This window comes from Sycon ciliatum, chromosome 7 (assembly GCF_964019385.1).
Source record: "Sycon ciliatum chromosome 7, ocSycCili1.1, whole genome shotgun sequence".
NCBI classification, from domain to species: Eukaryota; Metazoa; Porifera; class Calcarea; order Leucosolenida; family Sycettidae; genus Sycon; species Sycon ciliatum.
In genome coordinates this window covers 28,152,675-28,171,925 of record NC_088649.1, presented here as the reverse complement: position 1 = coordinate 28,171,925, position 19,251 = coordinate 28,152,675, and the positions used below count along the sequence as shown (strand labels likewise).

General features: G+C 50.0%; 4 protein-coding genes across 4 annotated transcripts; 3 read left to right on the top strand and 1 right to left on the bottom strand.

The window, feature by feature from the left end:
- Nucleotides 1–7,872: 7,872 nt before the first annotated feature.
- LOC135821787 (craniofacial development protein 2-like) lies at nt 7,873–8,610 on the top strand. The gene has a single exon (XM_065334783.1). It carries the CDS (start codon nt 7,873–7,875, stop codon nt 8,608–8,610), a length of 738 nt encoding a protein of 245 aa, XP_065190855.1.
- A 39-nt stretch (nt 8,611–8,649) lies between these two features.
- On the top strand, nt 8,650–10,262 carry LOC135821786 (uncharacterized). The gene is made up of 2 exons (XM_065334782.1): nt 8,650–9,267; nt 9,411–10,262. The coding sequence occupies exons 1-2, from the start codon at nt 8,650–8,652 to the stop codon at nt 10,260–10,262; spliced, it is 1,470 nt and encodes a 489-aa protein (XP_065190854.1).
- A 183-nt stretch (nt 10,263–10,445) lies between these two features.
- LOC135821785 (uncharacterized) lies at nt 10,446–11,141 on the top strand. Its single transcript, XM_065334781.1, has one exon. It carries the CDS (start codon nt 10,446–10,448, stop codon nt 11,139–11,141), a length of 696 nt encoding a protein of 231 aa, XP_065190853.1.
- Nucleotides 11,142–16,532: 5,391 nt separating this feature from the next.
- On the bottom strand, nt 16,533–18,413 carry LOC135821783 (52 kDa repressor of the inhibitor of the protein kinase-like). The gene has a single exon (XM_065334780.1). The coding sequence runs from the start codon at nt 18,411–18,413 to the stop codon at nt 16,533–16,535; it is 1,881 nt and encodes a 626-aa protein (XP_065190852.1).
- Nucleotides 18,414–19,251: the final 838 nt, after the last annotated feature.

The window sequence follows — 19,251 nt, the reverse complement described above, 5'->3', positions numbered from 1 at the left end:
CCGTGGAAAGGCACTGAGCCATAAGTCTACAATCTCTCCGGAGCACCCTGATTCCAAGAAAATGGACTCATGAACCCGCATGCCAAACATTCTTCCCGCGACAGAAGCCGCCCACCCAGAGACCATTGTTCAAATTACCGCTAACAAATGAGCCCCGGCCAGCGAAAACCAGCACTTGTGTACTTGATATCAATCATCAAAATGTGACGTCAAAGTTTGGGACGCGCAGTGAGCTGGCTTTTGAAGATTCTTTTTCGATCGAGTGGGTGTCTTTGTTGTCAAAGGAGTTTCAAGTGTCTTCAAATGTCTCTGGTCAATTGATTTTAGCGCTAGGTGAGAGCTCGTCACAGGGAGGTTGAGTTTAGACACAGCGATGGCGACAGGTGTCGCGACAAGGACTTAGGTCCAGAGTTGTCAGCGTGAGACTCCCTGTACGAAGCGGCGCTGAAAGTTAGTTCGCGATCGGAATTATTTCTTTGGTGGCGATCTCGCTGAGTTTGTCCAGCAGTGGCGAGTCTCATATGCATAGCAACGAAGAGCCCTCATAAAATCGACACTGGATACTGGTGGCGACGATAGTCAGCGCTGGAGTAATAGCGACTGCGAAGAGAAGCTGAATGTCGACCCGCTGAGCGATCCGTATTTCTACATCGACAACAATGATGTTGCAGACACTGATGGAGGGCTTCTCACGGCGCAAAACAGAGCGTAGTATTATCAGTACTCTACCTTGCCAGACGACGCCAAGCTGGCTGCTGCCTGTGCTGAGAAAAGGGATCCCTAAAAAGTCAAACCGGCTGAACGCTTTGGGGCAACATCTTCACGTGCTACAAAACGCGAGTATACGCTCATATCATTGAAATACAATTATGCTGAAACCATGGTCTGAGTGAAAGTGTGCAAGGGAGTGGATGTCAGTGGTATTGGTCAGTACATCTATCAGTATGGCAAGCTTTGGGACAACACTCAAACTGCCACCACAGAGGTCCCTGAACACAATTTGGAAGGCCAGCCACCAATCATCGTTTTGCACTCTGGTGTTGTAAAGAAGGTAGTGGTGTATACAGAATATCGTCACACTTCTGAACTACTCATGCCTGCAGCACCAAGAGGGCAAGCCTGACTTGCATTCTATTTACTTACATGTACCTGTTCCACATCACAATTAGAAACTGTAGGATCAACTTACTTGCATGAAGTCACTAGGCATGGATGCTGCGCGAACTGTACCGAATCTTGACCTGTGTGACTTCAAACTCTATTTTCCATGCTTTCGCTTATCAGATTGTCACCAAACTTGATAACTTGAATGATTAATAGTGTAGAATCAATTTCGAGCGAAAAAAAAATTTTGAAAAAATTACACATGTTCAGGTTTCTGCTGGCTGGGGCTCAAATGCATTTGGCCTGCTGAGTAAATTTGGAGAGTTTCAGCGCACAGTTATGTCCACCTGCCCGGACATTGCAATCGTCACCGAGACGAAGCTTACCTCTGAAAAGTGTACAGCAATGGATGTCACGCTACCTGGCTATTCACCGCCAATCCGCCGAGAACGCACAGCGCAAGGCGGTGGAGTCGCCGTCTGGGTACGTTTGGGCCTCGCCTATAGCCACATGGAGCAGATAACCTGCGGTGACCTGGAAGTCATATGGCTTACAGTGCAACTGCAAACAGGGTGTCGTGTTACAGTGTGTGCTGCTTATCGGCCAGGTTCATGTGCAGATCATGACATCTCAATCCTGGAACATATTGACAGCGCAATCGATCAAGTGTGACAGCAAGGCGCCAAGCTCGTAATTGTCGGGGACTTCAATGGGCAAAACAGCAGTTGGCTTCAGAGCAGCAGAACATCTCTAGCCGGAGAAGCCGCTGAGGACATGTGTGCCCTGCATGGCCTCACCCAGCATGTGGCAGAACCAACCCGCGGAGACAACACTCTTGACCTGATAATGTCCGACTTCCAGGAGCCAGTGGAGGTAGATGTGCTGCCTCCTGTTGGTAAATCAGATCACGCTGTAGTTGTTGCCACATTCCGCGCTCGAGATGCCCAGATGGGCACATCGTGAATTTGGATTTCCACGGAATCAGGCACCAGTTGAGTGCCGCGCACTTCCACTGACATGAGATGGAAACCGTTTCGGCAAAGTCGTGTCAGAGTGTCTCGGGAATGAAACGTGGCCTTGCAGCTCAAGTTACTGGTCAGCTGAACGGATATCAGGTCGGTGTAGCCGTGTTCAATCAGGGCCTCAGCAACTTCAAGGGTTTTCGTGTGCAGTGGAACGTGGAAAGTCCCCGTGTTCCTCTTTAGAACTTTCGGAGAGACCGAATTCCAACTGCGATTTTCACCGGACGTGGGCATTTAGGAACGCTCTAACTATCTACTACCTAATTTTAAACTATCCAGTCCCTACCCTGCTCCAGACCGGCCTGCTGCCGGCTGGCTCCTACAAAACCTGCGAAAAACTACGGAGCTCCAAAAAAGCTAACTGCCCTGTCAGCTCTACTATTTGTATGAGTCTATTTATGTTCTTCTGCAGGGGAAACATATGGGTAGTGGTGGTGATACATGTACTTTTTTTATACGCAGATCATTCTGTGGATGTTGCTGTTGATGAATTTCATGACTCTGTCCTAAAATTTTCTTGTCTTTCAGATAATTCAGATTTCCACACCCTAAATCACATTTACTTGAGAAATGTAACCAGGTGCATGTCGCAGATGTTTGTTGATTCTGTGTTTATAATTGTAGTCATGGGTTGTCGTGATAAGGTCATGCTGCATCATATTGTACTGAAATCGTAATCCTGTTGATGCCGATACAACTTTTGGAAGTAGTTCAATGACTTCAAAGTGTTACAAGTCCACGATTGTCTAAAACAACACAGCAAAGTAGGAACAATAAACATGTATTAAAATGTAAACAAATACATTGTTGAGTCCGACACCTCGTTCCAACAACTACACTGACCCTGAGGATATACAAATATATATGGTTGGAAGTACTGAGAGATAAACAAGGCACTCCATAATAATATGTTACACATATTTTGGTGGGTATGAATGATATCCAGTCGAACCTCTTTAGGACGAACACCAAGGGGCCGATGGTATTTGTTCTGTAAGGTTTGTCAATTTTATAACCAGTGAATACAATTATTTCTCCAAGAGAGATACGAATAGATTTCTTCTACAGCGAAAGACTCTAAGCCAAACCGACGCATTGACTCGTCTCGTACGAAACAAATGAGTCACTGAACATTTCTTCAGCAACATGATGGCAACCGAAACAGCAACAGAGAAAATCCGATACATGTACAGCACATTCTTGCAGGTATTACAAACAGATTGCAAATCGTAATTCTTGCTTTGCCGGCATGCAACTTTATTTGGGGCATGGCAGTGCAATCTCAGCGCTACTCACAAATCAAACAGCCCAGACTCGAGTATACAAATCCAATCGTACGAGATTTTCAAGAGACGAGACTGCACCCGGTACCCATTGGCTTGTTTCGTATGAAGCAAACAAGTCACTGAATGCATGAACCTCTCCATAATGGAGATTTCCCTGATATGCGAATTTATTCTGTATACTCGGCCAATGCGTCCTTGAACCTTTCCCTCCAGATTGGGAACTGCCAACGGTGCTATGCCACTGCAAAATTCAGATTATACCCTATGATCGGAGCACGGAATGCCGGAAGCAATCATGACCAGTGCCTTACTTGTAACGTACAAATGTACAATGAACATGAGTATTTCGACAACACATCTAAGCCTCAGCAGCAACATAAGCCTTACCGGCAAGAAGGTGAACTCGCGTTCTTCGCACATTGTTGGCAAGGGCAAAGAGTTACGAATGGATCTAAATCCGAATAAAATCAGCACACGTTTCCGTAAATGAAAGGGTGAGCATAAGCAAATGAATCGAAGGAAACTGGTCAGCTCAGAGATCACATGTCATTGAGTACTCCGTAAAAGGAGGCCTCGACAGCAGAAAAGCTAAATTAAGAAAGAGATCCTGCCAGCTTTTCCATTATTTATTGTATTCTACCTAAAATCAGCCCACTTTTCGTAAATGAAAGAGTCAACACAATCAAATGAATCAAAGGGAACTGGTCAACTCACCTGTCATTGATTAATATTCCGCGGAAGGAGGTCTCAGCAGAGCCAAAGCGAAGTATGCCACTACACGAAATATCCGAAACAGCTCATGCAAGAAGCAGTTCCAAAAAAGGAATTTCCTCGCGCATGCACATCCGAAAACGGACTGCACTGCAACACAGTGTCTGCCGTGCACGTGCACAGCACGTGGTAATACCGAGCACCTTACGTAGAAACTTACGTAGCCTAAGTGAAATACCGAGCACCTTACGTAAAAACTTACGTAGCATAGCGATGTCGTTTTTTCTGCCATGTGAACACAATAAAAGAAAAGCTAACAGGATCGCTTTTCTAAATAACGCGAAGCAACTTGGAAGAATGAGAAGGAATGCGAAGTGTATGGGGGAATGCATGTAGGGCGATAGTGCGGGTTCGAATCCCAGGTTATGCCTGAAAAAATTGGAGGATTGAAAAAATTATAACATCTTTATGCTTTTTGCCTAGGTACTAGGTCATCCTTTCTGTACCTTGGCCTCCTATTGGACTCGTCGCTGAGCTTCGAGCAGCAAGTTGAGCGTATGTGCGCAAAGGTACAGTGCAAGGTTGCTTCATTCCGCATCGAGCGCCGCGATGTCTCCATGAGAGCGTCAGGCGAAAACACCTACAGCCAACATTCTGGCAGTCGTACTGCACGAGGAGGAGGCGAAGCTGATCATCCACATTGTGCCTATGGAGTGTAAAAATCAAGGAAGCACAGCGTAGCTTTGAGGAGATGAAAAAATGTCGACGTTTTGCAGGGGGGTGCACTTGCAGATGCGCCCTGGGACACCAGCAGCGATGAAAACTAGAAGGTCAGACCAAGAAACGACACAGTAGTTATCTATCCACCGTCTCTTGGTTGATTTTTTTCGTACAGGTGCTCCTGTGTACATAAGTATGCTTCAGTTTGGAAGTGAAGCGCAAAGTTTTTTCCGTGACCCACCCCACCCCTCCTCCCGTTCCACCTCCCCATGCATTTGTTTCAAAAATGGGCATGCTCACACACGTCACAAAGGTCAATTCTTGATAGATACGATACATATTACAAAGAATAATCATAATGGAACGAACACTGAAGATCGCAATGGAGAGGAGGAGGTAGTATTTTACTTTATAAAATTCAGTGTCTATCCCTCAAACCAGTGAAAGTTCAGTTCTTGTTGCCGTAGGTAGTATTTACTTTATACAATTCAGTGTCTATCCCTTAAACCAGTGAAAATTCAGTTCTTGTTGACATCATCATGATTTCATCAAGCTGGTATCAGATGAGAGACCACAAAGTTTACTCTTCGAATACAATGTACGTGTGAGGATGGATTAACCCATGACCTCTTCCATGACACACAGTACGAGGTGGAGTTATCGGACGCTCTGATGTACACTAATGCCCCTATTGGTTCCAGACAAGTAAGCAGAGTTACTCTGACCTAAAACTGTTCCTTGCACAATACCTTCCTCTTCTCCATTGCAATGGTGACAACAGGGTTCAAATCATCATAGTCGGCCTCATGACGCGTGCGTTTGGTCTTCGACTCGTCACGAAAGCTGCGATCACGCACTGTGCAGGTGCCGTCTGCTGCCACATTGATGGTGTTCATCTCGACGTTGACCTTCGTGAAGCTTGTGGGCACGGCCTTCAGATTGGACCGTCGCAATGTATCTATATCTTAATTTTATTTATCCCATGGTACGAAACCATCGGATTTGGGCCATTTCAGCCAATCAGCGACCATTCTGAGGGGGGGGGGGGATATGTATGGATTATCCCGTGAGTACGATGGGTATACCGCCGAATATTTTCAGGAGTGCGTTGGCACGAGGGAAAATATAAGGGACACGGTATACACAGAGTACGAATGGTATAATCCATTTATCCCATGTACTGTCCCAAATAGAGCGTGACCAGCACTAAAATCTCCCTTAATATGCGCGTGACCTAGAGAATATTCATGACCCCAGCGGGGTATATTTTTTTATTATTGCCCCGGCGGGGTATATCGCTCTATATACCCCGCTTAGAACGGTTGCTGATTGGCTGAAATGACCCAAAACGATTCGTACCATGGGATAAAGAGCGATATTCCCCGCTGGGGTCAATAATATTCCCCGCTCAGGTCACGCCAGAAGTAAATAAGGGGGATTTTAGTGCTGGTCACGCTTTGATTGGCAGTACATGTGAAAAATGGATTATACCATTCGTAGATCTGCTCTGTGTATACCGTGTCCCTTATAAAATATCTGTCCGTATAACCCACGTACTCATGGGATAATCCATACATGTCTGGTCATCCTGTACCACGCAAAAACTCCAACCAGACTCATTTGTCCTCGGGCATCGGCCACGTTGATCGATTGTCTACTGAACTTTCCTTGAAGAATGATCGATCAAAAAAGAAGTAAAAAGAAAAATAGAAAAAGGGTGGTCAGAATGAGATTCGAGCACACAACCATGGTCCCAGCAGTTTATGTGGATGTCGCTCATACATGTGCATGTAGATGCGGGATTTTGCGCAATGATGGCTTGTTGATTCGACGCTTCAGACGATCTTCCTCTGCCGTTTCTCTCATCACACACAGGTTGATGGGATTCCTTACGTTTTCCGGGCCATGGTCTTGCCGTAGACTGAGCTATTCATAAGCGGTGCATGTGTGTGTGTGTGTGTGTGTGTGTGTGTGTGTGTGTGTGTGTGTGTGTGTGTGTGTGTGTGTGTGTGTGTGTGTGTGTGTGTGTGTGTGTGTGTGTGTGTGTGTGTGTGTGTGTGTGTGCGTATGTGTGTGTGTTGTTGTTGTTTTTTCTTTTTCTTTTTTACTATGTTCACATACCCAACTCATAAATAATACAGAAGTACTGAGACAAGGACAAACGTGACAACTACTGAGAAGGGGCTGCTCCGAGATGCAGCAGTGATGGTGGGGCATCGATGGCTCTGCCGACCTGAGGTCTCAGCATCACGGCCAGAAACACGCACCAAAAACAAAAGATAGAGCTGTAAGGGTCAGCATAAAGCAAGGGCAAACAACAGCTAGTACTAGTGTGCAGCACATTCGTGGCAATGGGAGTCGTTGACGGGGCACAAGAATGTAGGTGGGTCGACAGGAAGAATGTCCGTGGACCATCGCCAATCCTGTCGGTGGAGGTGTTCTTTGACGTTGCACTTAACTTTTGAAGATTTTTGCGAGTTGGGGTGGAGTCTAGAAAAGCTGGCGGCAGCGAATTCCACAGGTGGATTGCACAATGTGGGAAGCTGCGGAGAATAGTGTCTGGTGCTTGGCGCGGTAGGGGATTTCGTAGCTGGTAACTGTGGCCGGCGGCCCTGCGGAGATTGTTTCGAGTGCGAGTGGCGTCACGGGGCTCAAGCCTGGGTAGGAGGACTGCTAGCAATTGAGTCGGACCGGTGATGAAATGCAGTTTGTAAGTGTATGTTAATGCAGCAACGTATCGTGTGTGTGTGCGTGTGTGTGTGTGTGTGTGTGTGTGTGTTTGTGTGTGTGTGTGTGTGTGTGTGTGTGTGCAGCTTGTTGTTGGAGGAGGCAGTTTGCTTTTTTTGAGCTCTGTCTCAATGATGGATTAGCCACACTTGGCAGCCAAGTGCCGTATGGTGGAGACCAGGCCTTGGCTGCTGTGGCCCGTCCTGACAGCCTTGCGAGCTGTAGGGAGGTTTGTTGTACGCATTGCACTAGTCAGACAAAGTGGTTTGGGGAATTTGTAGTTTTTTGAATTTGAATGAATTATGGTCACAACGAGGAGGACGGGGAAGACGAAGGCGAAGAGGACACTGGTCACTGCGACATGGAACGTTCGGTCCTTAGTGAAGGACGCTGGTGATGCCAAAATATGCCGTAAAAATAGAAATGTCTCGGATACCGCCGTTGACAGGAAACTGGATTTTCTTGTGGAGGAACTCGGCAGATTCGGTGTGGACGTTGCTGGTATTCAGGAGACGAAATGGTTTGGAAGCGACGTGTGGCCTGCTGGGAGCGGTACGTTGTTACACTCTGGGAGGCCTTTGCCTTTGGAGAGTGAGCCCGGCCGCCGGAACGAGGGAGTTGGAATTTTGATGAATTCCGCCGTGACCGGGATGTGGAAGAGCGGAGGGGAGCAGTGGATTGCCGTCAGTTCGGGTATTGTCACTGCTCGTCTTCTTGTCGCCAAGCGAGGTGATAAACTCCCTGGTGGAGGTAAGCGACACGCAGATTCCTGTGTCTCTATCGTCAATGTTTATGCTCCAACGAGTAAAGCCCCACCGAACGTAAGACGCAAGTTTTTCGATGACTTGCAACGAGTTGTGGACAGTATTCCATCCAGAGATGTTCTTGTGGTGCTTGGAGATTTGAACGCGTGCGTCTGGTCCAGCACTGACTATGCAGACAGCGCTGTGAGTCGTATCGATGGCATGCCAGGGGATGAGCAGATGTGGGGTTGTGTCTTGGGCCAATTTGGCCTTGGAAATTGCAACCGGGCTGGCTAGGAGCTGTTGTCATTCTGTGCAGCTAATCAATTGTCAGTAATGAATACATGGTACAAGAAGGGACGAAGTAAGCGTGGAACATGGACTCATCCAGCCACTCGCCAAGTGCATCTCATTGATTATGTCATCATGCGTACAGCTCATTGCTGCTACTGTAAGGACGTTGGTGTTGTCCGCGGCACACTGTGCTGGACTGACCACTGCATGGTTCGGGCCAAGCTTGTCCTGGACTTCGTCCAATGTAGATTCACTCTCCCTAAGCGGAGGTCGTATGCCACCCATCGCCTGCGTGAGCCTGATACGTTACTGCAGTACCGAGAGTCAATGGAGGCAGCCTGTGGTGGCGTGGCCGGTGGTGGCCAGAGTGTTGAAGAGACCTGGAATTCCCTTTGTGATGACATCACCAGCGTAGCGGAGAGAACACTGGTCGGTCGGCGGCGGCAACCAGACTGGTTTCTGGAGAATAGGGCAGCATTGGAGCCACGTATTGAGGCGAAGCGACGTGCCCATGAACGGATGTTGTCGGCAGGCAATCAAACAACACGTTCCGGATTTAGATCAGCCCAGCGGTCGGTTGCGAAGGCGGTGCGTGGTGCAAAGGAACACTGGATCCGTGAGGTGGTCGGTGATGCTGAGCGTGCTCAAAAGGATGGCTGTGTGAGGTGGAAAGCATCCGAAAATTACAGCGAGTGGATGATGGCAGGCGTACGGTCACACCCTCGGCGGTTTATGATGGAGACGGACACCTTACTGACAGCCCGGAAAGTCTTGTTACGCGTTGGCATGCTCAACATTGTCAGTTTAGTATGCATGTCATTGATAACATGCCTACTGCTGAGCCACGTCATGAACTTGACATGGCCCCGACATTTGAGGAGGTGATGGCTGCAATGCGGAGGATGAGTAGGGGCACGGCTGGTGCCTCGTCAGGTTTTGTGCCGGAATTGGTGCTGGGTGGCGGTCTTGCTCTCCACCGGCGTATTCATTCTCTGATTTCCCAGATTTGGGCAGGTGGCTCCGTTGTTTCTGAGTGGCGCGACGCTGAGATTGTACCCATACCGAAGAAAGGCGACCTACGGTCATGTGACAATTGGCGAGGCATCAGCCTATTGGATGTAGTCGGTAAGCTGTTTCCACGGGTTATCCAGGATCGCCTTCAGGAACTGTCCGAGGATGTGCTGCGTGAGTCACAGTGCGGTTTTAGGAAGGGACGTGGGTGCGTCGACATGGTGTTTGTGGCGCGCCAGCTAATCAAGAAGGCCATCGAACATGATACGCCACTGTATGTCATATTTGTCGACCTGAAGAAGGCTTATGACAGCATACCTCGTGAGGCGTTGTGGCTTGTCCTCGGGAAACTCGGTATTCCACCTACCCTTCTCAGCTTGATTCGGTCCCTACATGTCGGCATGAGGGCTCGGGTTCGTATATCTGGTCGCTTGACGGAGGATATATATGTTAACAATGGCCTTCGCCAAGGCTGTACTCTTGCCCCCACCCTGTTCAATCTGTATTTTGCTGCCATAATGTCGTCTCGGCGTTCCTGCTCTTCTGTTCCCGGCGTGTCCCTGCGCTCACGCCCTGGTCGGAAGCTTGTTGGGGATCGAACAACCAAGGCGCGACTGAACACGTACCAAGTTACCGAGTCCTAGTTCGCTGATGATGCCGCTGTATACACCACATCAAGACAACATCTGGAGACCCTGGCAAACGAGTTCATTGCCTGTGCCTCTCAGTGGGGTCTCACTGTCAGCATCGCCAAGACAAAGGCCATAGCAGTCGGCCTGGGGGACCTACAACCTGATGTCGTCCTCGATGATGGTGGGGTTGTGGAGATGGTCTCCGGCTTTACTTACCTCGGTAGTGTGATGAGTTGCGATAGGTCACTGGACGTGGAGATCACCTCCCGCTTGGCCAAGGCATCTCGTGTGTTTGGTTGCCTCCTGACCCCGATTTTCCGGTGCCGGGGTTTATCCATCGGCATTAAGGGCATGGTATATCGCGCTTTTGTCCTGAGCACTCTGTTCTACGGTGCAGAGACATGGGCTGTGAAGGCTACCCACGTCCATTGGCTGACCGTCTTCCATCGCTCCTGTATTCGGTCTATCCTCGGTGTATCGCGGATCCAGCAGTGGGAGGACAGGCTCACATCGGCAGAATTGGGCAGGCGATTTGGCATGTCTCTTGACATCTCCGATTTGCTCCGACAGCATCGTCTGCGCTGGCTGGGGCACATTGCCCGTATGGAGGAACATCGCACTCCGCAGCAGATGGTATTTGGCGAGTTATATGCCACTCGCCCCCGCCACGGTCCGAAGAAGCGATGGCGTGACGTTGTTGTCACTGATCTAGCTGCGGCCCAGATCGGAGAGGGAGAATGGATCCGTCCAGCCCAGGATCGCCCAACCTGGAGGCGGTTGTGTCGTCAGCAGCCTCCTCCACCCGGACCGAAAAAGTTCCGTTGCGCATGTGGCCGTCCCTTTGGCCGCATTGGGGACCTGAAGAGGCACGCCCCCCACTGCCGCGTCTGAACCATCATCGCTACGCGATGGGCGTCCAAGGTCCAAGGTGTGTGTGTGGGGGGGGGGGGGGGTGGGGGTGTGCGTGCAAGCGTGTGTGTGTGTGTGTGTGTGTGTGTGTGTGTGTGTGTGTGTGAAACGATCGGTTCACAACAGCCACATTAGCGGCTTCATTCGGTGCTGACCCTAACATCACCAGCATCATCCGTCGCCACCGTCTTCGTTGGCTGGGTCATATCAGCAGAATGGACGACTCACGCGCACCGAAGCAATTGCTGTTCGGCGAGCTGCCTGCCCCGTCCTCATCATGGCCCGAAGAAGAGGTGCCGAGATGCGGTGTCGACTGACCTCGTGGACCTCGGTGTGACCGCCTGGCTTGAGAGTTGCCAGGATCGTCCCGGCTGGAGACGAGTTGCGATTAGCACTCCGCCCCCACAGCCCGCTCCTGATCCTCTTCTCTGTGTCTGTGGACGCCCGTTTCGTCAACCAGGAGACCCGAAACGACATGCCAAGTTCTGCGCTTGTGTTCTCACTTGAACTTTCCGACATTCGCTATCATTGCGTACGCAAAGGGCAAGATCAAGGTCAAGGTCAAGGTGTATGTGTGTGTGTGTGTGTGTGTGTGTGTGTGTGTGTGTGTGTGTGTGTGTGTGCGTGTGTGTGTGTGTGTGTGTGTGTGTTGGATGTTGTTGGGAAGTTGTTTGCGCGGATTCTTCAGAACCGGCTGCAGACAATTTCGGAGAAGATGCTTCCCGAGTCACAGTCTGGTTTTCGCAAGGGCAGAGGGTGTGCAGAGATGATCTTTGTTGCCAGGCAATTGATCGAGAAATCTTACGAACATGGCTCGCCGTTGTATGCTCTCTTTGTCGATTTGCGAAAGGCATACGACTCAATCTCCCGTCCAGCGCTGTGGTGTTTGGTCCAGAGGTTTGGTGTCCCCCAAGGATGCTCAGTATCATCAAGTCCTTGCATGAGTGGATGGAGGTGAAGGTCCGCATCAAGGGTGGTGTCACTGCTGCCATTAACGTCAACAACGGTCTGCGTCAGGGTTGTACTTTGGCACCCGTCTTGTTTAACTTGTATTTCTCTGCAGTAGTTGGGTATTGGCGCTCCATGTGCCCAGATGCTGGTGTTTAGCTGCACTACCGAGTTGGCCGAAAGTTGGTTGGAGACCGCACTGCCAAGTCCCGCCTGCAACGCAATGTCATCACAAAGCCCCAGCTTGCGGACGATGCTGCAGTGTATGCCACCACTTAGCCGATTTGTGAATTGTTCATTTCGTGTGCGGCGCGGGGGGGGGGGGGGGGGGGGGCTCACGTTTAGTCTATCGAAGACCAAATGCATGACTGTCAATTCGCCCATGAATGAGCCGGTGTCTCTTGGTGAGAGCACCATCGAGGCCGTTGACAGTTTTACGTACTTGGCAGCGTCATCCATCGGGACGGGCAGTCTTCGCATGATGTTCAGCCCCGTCTCGCCAAGGCTTCGCGTGTGTTCGGCAGTCTCTGTGTCCCGGTGTTTGAGAATCGGTCGTTCTCTCTCCGCTGTCGGCGCCGAGTGTACATCACCCTTGTGCTGACGACCCTCCTGTACGGAGAAGAGACGTGGACGCCGAAGGCACTGGACCTGCACTCTCTCAGCACCTTTCATCACCAGTGTGTTCGCATCATCGTTGGCGTATCCAGGCGGGACCAGTGGGACAACCGTGTCACCTCCGTTACCATGGCCCGAACCCTCGGCATTGACTGTGACATCGTGGACATCATCAGAGAATATCGACTGCGTTGGCTTGGCCATGTTGGCCGGATGGACGACGACCGTATAACGAAGCGAGTTTCGTTTGGGGAGCTCCCTGCAACGCGCCCTCGCCATGGTCCACGCAAGCGGTGGGATGACGTCATCGTGGATGATCTCCGCTCCATCAGCCCCCCCCCCCCCCCCCCTGTGCCTTCTGACTGCTGGTTTGATGCTGCCTAGTATCGCTCTGCCTGGAGGCAGATTGCTCATCGCCGTCCTCGCGCCCGTGCTCCTCCTGATCCTGACTCTGGCTTCCGCTGCGCATGTGGAAAGGTCTGCCGTCGTCCCGGGGACCTCAAGCGCCACGCTCCGTACTGCAAAGCTAGCAGATACTCCCTTCACTATCATTGCCATCGGCAATGGGCACGTTCACGTGTGTGTGTGTGTGTGTGTGTGTGTGTGTGTGTGTGTGTGTGTGTGTGTGTGTGTGTGTGTGTGTGTGTGTGTGTGTGTGTGTGTGTGCCAGCCCGTCCAGTTGGTGTGTACACGTATGACAGATAAGTGCTTGGTCTGTTGCCAACAGGCTCGACTGCTTGAAGGTGTGTTGTTGTATCTGCCACCTTTGTTGGTTGCAGGGTTCACATACTGTACTTTCTATTTGAAGTATACATACCTGTTGACCATGGACTGCTTCTGGCTAGATTAACTCTTGTGGAATCACTGGTGCTAGTTAAGCTCATATCAGATCCACTCTGATTTAGCCACCCACACTAGTACCAAGTATAACCCTCACCGGGGGGCAGGGGTAACTGCAATTAGATCCCAGGACGGATACCCTGATATGCTGTCAATCCTTTTTCTGCACCTTGTCCTCACCCAGTTACTGAGGTGCGGTGAGCCCGTAAGTGGGATCATTTGCAAGTCCACCCATAGTCAGAAATGTTGTATGTCGATGGTGTATGTCGAAAAGAATTATATGAGAGGAAAGCTAGAATAATTCTACACCTCATGGACCTTTCGATTACCGCAAGAGTAGATAACCCCAAGAGTGTGCAACTCCAGCTATGGGGTCTGCGACGGCAGAACTTCACATAACGTGATGAACCCATACACATTTTTTTGCACTCTGAGCATGATAGATACAGGGTTGTACGCAACCTAGCTTTGGGCTCAACTCTCTTGTGGTCACTTTGCACTGTTTGCCAGCGTAACCTTTTGAACAATGTCACGTGATGTGAAGTTCTGCCGTCGCAGAACAGCATAGAGGTTGTGCAGGTAGTTGCACACTCTTGGGGGTTATGTACTCTTGATTATGGACATAGATGAAAAACTAATTGACTTATCCCAATCGAAAGATTCCGAATGCGAACAACAACAAAAAAGATACGGCATGCCGCGAGCAACTTTTTGGTTTGGGCGCCCACCGTTTTCACCGTGTTCTCCAAGGTCGTCACCTACATTCAGGATGACCTTTAACCTCATCAATCTACTGACATTATAACCGAATACATAGAGGATTAGCCACTCATTCAACTGTAGTCGCTTTATCAACCAGTATGAGTAGCTCCAGATGTAGCACACCAATCCGCTGGTTGACAACTGACACGCCGTTTATCACGCCGGTTGATGAGGAGGATCTGCCCTCACACCAACCCCAGCAGCCATTATACTGGAATGTATTCCTTTTATTCCGTGTGTCATCAGAGCGGCAGATTGAGATCAGGAAATAACAGTGCTTCACACCGAGGCACGAGTTGGAGGATATTCTCGACAATGGATTGGCTAGTCGTCAAGATATGACACCAAGCGTCATTGGGGAGTTTCTGATTCGAACCATTTACGGCAAGTTTGGTGCTGGCCAATGTCCGATTCTCCTACCACAAGATGTTGATGTAACCGACTTCGGTGATCTCAGGGAAGCCGATGATTCCGTGCTATTGCATCTCATGCTGGAACCCAAGGAGAATTACGTCCGGGACACCCAGTATGTTGATGAGAGAATTACGACACGCATTCAGAACATATTTCAAGAAACAGAAGAAATCGACGTGCCTGAATTTAAGAGAATCATCAACATTATCAACGACAGCATCTGCATTTGTTTGTCGGATATAAAACTCGTGGATTCGCCCCCGATGAAACTGAAGGCCGTGCCCACAAGCATCACGAAGGTCAACGTCGAGATGAACACCATCAATGTGGCCGCAGGCGGCACCTGCACAGTGCGTGATCGCAGCAGTCAAAGGCCAAACGCGCGCGTCATGAGGCCGACTATGATGATTTGAACCCTGTTGTCACCATTGCAATGGAGAAGAGGAAGGTAGTGTGCATGTAACATTTTTAGGTCAGAGTAACTCTGCTTACTTATCTGGAACCATTAGGGGCATTAGTGCACATCAGAGCGTCCGATAACTCCACCTCATACTGTGTATCACGGAAGAGGTCATGGGTTAATCCATCCTCACACGTACATTGTATTCGAAGAGTAAACTTTGTAGTCTCTCATCTGATACCAGTTTGATGAAATCATGATGATGTCAACAAGTACTGAATTTTCACTGGTTTAAAACCCTTTGGAGTCCGTAACTTTTTTGCTTCCGCAGAATTTGTGGCAGTCACGAAAATACGCACTCCATTTCCAAGTTAACTTTGGTTCTACCTCACCGATTTTGAAGATCTTGGGCTCGTTGGAAAGCTCTTGATGAGAGAAATACAATGAGCCCAAGCTCGCCAGGAGCACTATTCATTGTCCGCCACAACGCGCCCCAAACACGAGTCCAGCTCCAGATCTGAGACGAAATCGGTCTCCTGTAGCCATTTTACTGGATCTAGCTCGGACCTGTTCACATTTTTTCCAGTAGAAGCTTACCTTGCCGTGACTTCGCGCCGCGCCGGTCCTGGCACGTGCCGCCTGTCATGAAGCTGGGAAAATCCCTTTTTTTTACGCACTGCTGACTCGCAGCACGCACTGTCGAAAAATCGAAATCTTCGATCGCTCGCCGCTCACTCAAACTTTATCGAAGAGACTTCGGACCTGTTCGAGGCGATAGCTAAGAGTTTTCTGTACCATCTAGACCCTCCGATTGTTGGATTTGGCCGAGAACCGAAAGTTTGACTGCGCCTACATGCATACCAAATTGCCCAGGTTCGAAATTGACAGGGGCGTAGCCCGGATTGTGGCTGAGGGGGGTGCTCACTGGAAGTGTGGGCCTGCGCCCGAAGGGCGTGGAAAAAGGGGGGGGTGCGGGGCCCTCCCCCTGAAATTTTTTCGATATTGACTGCCAAATCCTTCATTTTTGCATCTATTTCATTATTTTCCATTCCACCAATGATTCAATAAAAAGTCAGATAATCGTATGAAACGCACAGTACTTTGCTACAGAAGTTGGATGGTAAGGGATTGACAGGGTGTGGTTAGACCCAGAATATAATACAGACAATTGTTGAAGTTCGTTCAATTCACGATTGAATACATGTAATCACCAGGACACTGCTGCACATTATACCAGCCAGGATAGGAAAATTTTATAATACAGGGGAAATCTTATTATACAGGTATTAGAGGTTACGTATGTCTGCCGACGAGTGCTCATGTTCAATCCGCCTCATGAGATTTGTATTTACAGTCCAGATGTGCCAGAGTGAGATGTACCACAGTACGCTGCATCATTCACTGTGCAATACATTCACCAGCTGCATTCGTCGTGGATGGCGGCGAGCAAACTCATCGATGACCGCACCCACGTCAACTGGAATGTCATGATGAACCTGCAGCAAGGTGAGGCCAGTCAGCCGGGAGTTCTTCATCACTGATCTCTGCCGGTCCTTGACCAGTTTCAGGGCGCTGAAGGACCGTTCGGACGAGCAAGACGTCACTGGCAAGGTTGCAAGAAGTTGCAGAAGGCAGCGGATGTTCGGGAACATCTGGGAAGCGTGGGGTAGCGCTGCTGATACCGAGGTCGGCAAGCTAGCTTCACCGTGCTCTGCCTTTGCCTTCACCCACTTCACGCGCCAGCAGTGGAGCTCAGCCTCCATACTACGGCCAGACACAAAGTCGTCGTCATACAGCTTCACCAGCTCCTGTACTTGGGACTTCGCAGCGTCCATGGACATCTTTAGCAGCAGTGCTGGGATGGCACAGAAGCCCTGGAGTGCGGTCGAGTGGTGCGGCGTGAACCTGGCCTCTATCTCCGACACCATGTGGTCCAGAATGGGCACTGTCAGGGCACGTCGGTAGTACTGGACGGGCGTATCGGCCTGAACGTTGTTCCGTTGGGTCTGGCGACCACACAGCCTAGGAAGTGATGGCGTAACGTGCACTGCCTCACATACGGACTTCACCACTTCAAACCTCTCACCATGGTACTTGTCCCCATTTCTTCGGACTTCTGCCAGTGTGGCTGTGACGGTACTCACATCGTGCATTCCTGCAATCAAGTCCTTGGCTTCTGCTTGGAGACTGGAGGTGATGCCACGCACGTAATGAAGGCACTTGTTGACAATAACTAAGGCTGCGATAAAGTCGGTGTTGGTGATAGCCGTCAGCAAACCATTCGCATCCGTAATGGAATCTCTTGACCACGCCTGGGGACCTTCATCCAGGATTGCATTGAAGCAGACCACAAGCATGGTGTGAAGGGCCAGGAAGGATTCCAGTGCATCAAGTCGCTGCACCCACCGTGTCCTGCAGAGATCCTTTACCTTGGATATATCAGGTTCCTCGTCTGCATCATTCAAAGCGGCCTCGAGCGCTTTCTGGCGTTTCGGATGGGAGTCGAAGAAAACTGCTACTCGGGTGACGACGCCCATCATATTCTGCACCAAACGATCTTGCAGAGACGAGACGACCACCAAGTTCAGGCAGTGCGAGGCACAGTGCAGGTACAAAGCTCGGGGGTACTTCTCTGTGATACGGGCAGCGGCACCTTTCCTGGCTCCTGCCATGTTGCCTGCTCCGTCATAGCTCTGTCCACGGAGCTTGCCAAGGTCAAGGCCAAGACTGGTGATGGTATCCGTGATCAGCTTAGCGAGGGCCTCTCCGGTAACTCCTGCTGCACACTCAACGAACACGACAAAATCCTCTCGAACCACCTTTGTCGATAGGTCCACGTACCGTAACACCAAGCTGAGTTGCTCCTTGTTTGCCACATCTGTCACCTCATCAGCGATGACCGTGAACCATCCAGCATCCTTGACCCGATCAACAATCCTCTGGGCAATCTGGTCACCAATGATGTCGATCAGTTGGTTCTGGATATCTCCTGACGTGTACGTTGCATTGGCTGGGGCAGAAGCAATATGACCAGCTAGGATCTTGTCACCAGCCTCCACTCTGAAGTCCATCAAAGCCCAGAAATTTCCACAGTTTGCGGAATCCGCGGCCTCCTTGTTTCTGCTGGCGTCTCTGTGACCTCGCAGAGGAATATTTTGTCTGCCGCACAAGATCAGGATTTTGATTATCGCCTCCAACTTGGCGCGATTCGCAGCTACCCTAGCCGCGAGTCCATCATTGGTCAGCTGTGCTATGTCCTTCGTTTTCCCCTCCATGACACTGAGGAAGCCGTCAGCTTTTACCACAGCGTCCTGGTGGTAGGCTTTCCCATATGCTCATCCAGGAGCGCCAGTGCTTTCCGAAAGTTCGTCAAGGGACGTATTGCCAAAACACCGAGCGACGATCCTCGGAATGCATTTGCAAATAGACAGCATGGAACGCAGACTCCGCCGGAAAGCGAAGGGCTAAACACCAGCCATGGCGTGTATACATCGAGCCAGCGGGGCTGAAAAGACCGGCCACCATTCTTCGGGAAAACAAACGAACTATCCGGTTGGACATGGTCCTTTAGCAGGGCAAACATCACGTCGTCGTCGAGCGGAGCTAAATAGAGGCTCTTCTTATCAAATGAGGCGACACAACCATGCATAAAAAAATCACTTCTCATCACCGTGTGCATTCCGCGCATGCGAACTGCATTAGATCTGTGTCGACATGACATGTCGACACATGTCTAACCATGCGTGCTCTTCCCTGTTTAGTAACTTTTACGAATCTCTCTCGGAGCCGGAGACGGGAGATCTTGTGACGGAGCTTTAGCATAAGCTTGATGTAGCGATGACGCATCGCGATCGCGGCTCCGAGAACTCCGCACCATTCACAAAAGATTCCACAACTTAGCAGCAGCAAAAACTGGTCTGTGAGATCCCGAAGTACTGCGGATGTTGGGAAGGGGCAGATTGCAGGCATCCTGACCTCTGGTGGCACGAGGAAGTGAACTGTATTCAAGGCGTGATTTGAGCAGCAAACTGACATTGCCGTGAAGTATGCGGTGTACGAGAAGCCGCAACTTGCAATCCGCCCGCTCGACAGCCGGACAAATGCCGAGTTGGG

Coding starts and splice junctions, on each gene's coding strand:
- LOC135821786 (XM_065334782.1), top strand. CDS start 8,650: ATGAATACATGGTACAAGAAGGGACGAAGTAAGCGTGGAACATGGACT. Junction 9,268..9,410: donor GTGCTCAAAAGGATGGCTGT/GTGAGGTGGAAA, acceptor CAACATTGTCAG/TTTAGTATGCATGTCATTGA.
- LOC135821783 (XM_065334780.1), bottom strand. CDS start 18,413: ATGGAGGGGAAAACGAAGGACATAGCACAGCTGACCAATGATGGACTC.
- LOC135821785 (XM_065334781.1), top strand. CDS start 10,446: ATGGTCTCCGGCTTTACTTACCTCGGTAGTGTGATGAGTTGCGATAGG.
- LOC135821787 (XM_065334783.1), top strand. CDS start 7,873: ATGGTCACAACGAGGAGGACGGGGAAGACGAAGGCGAAGAGGACACTG.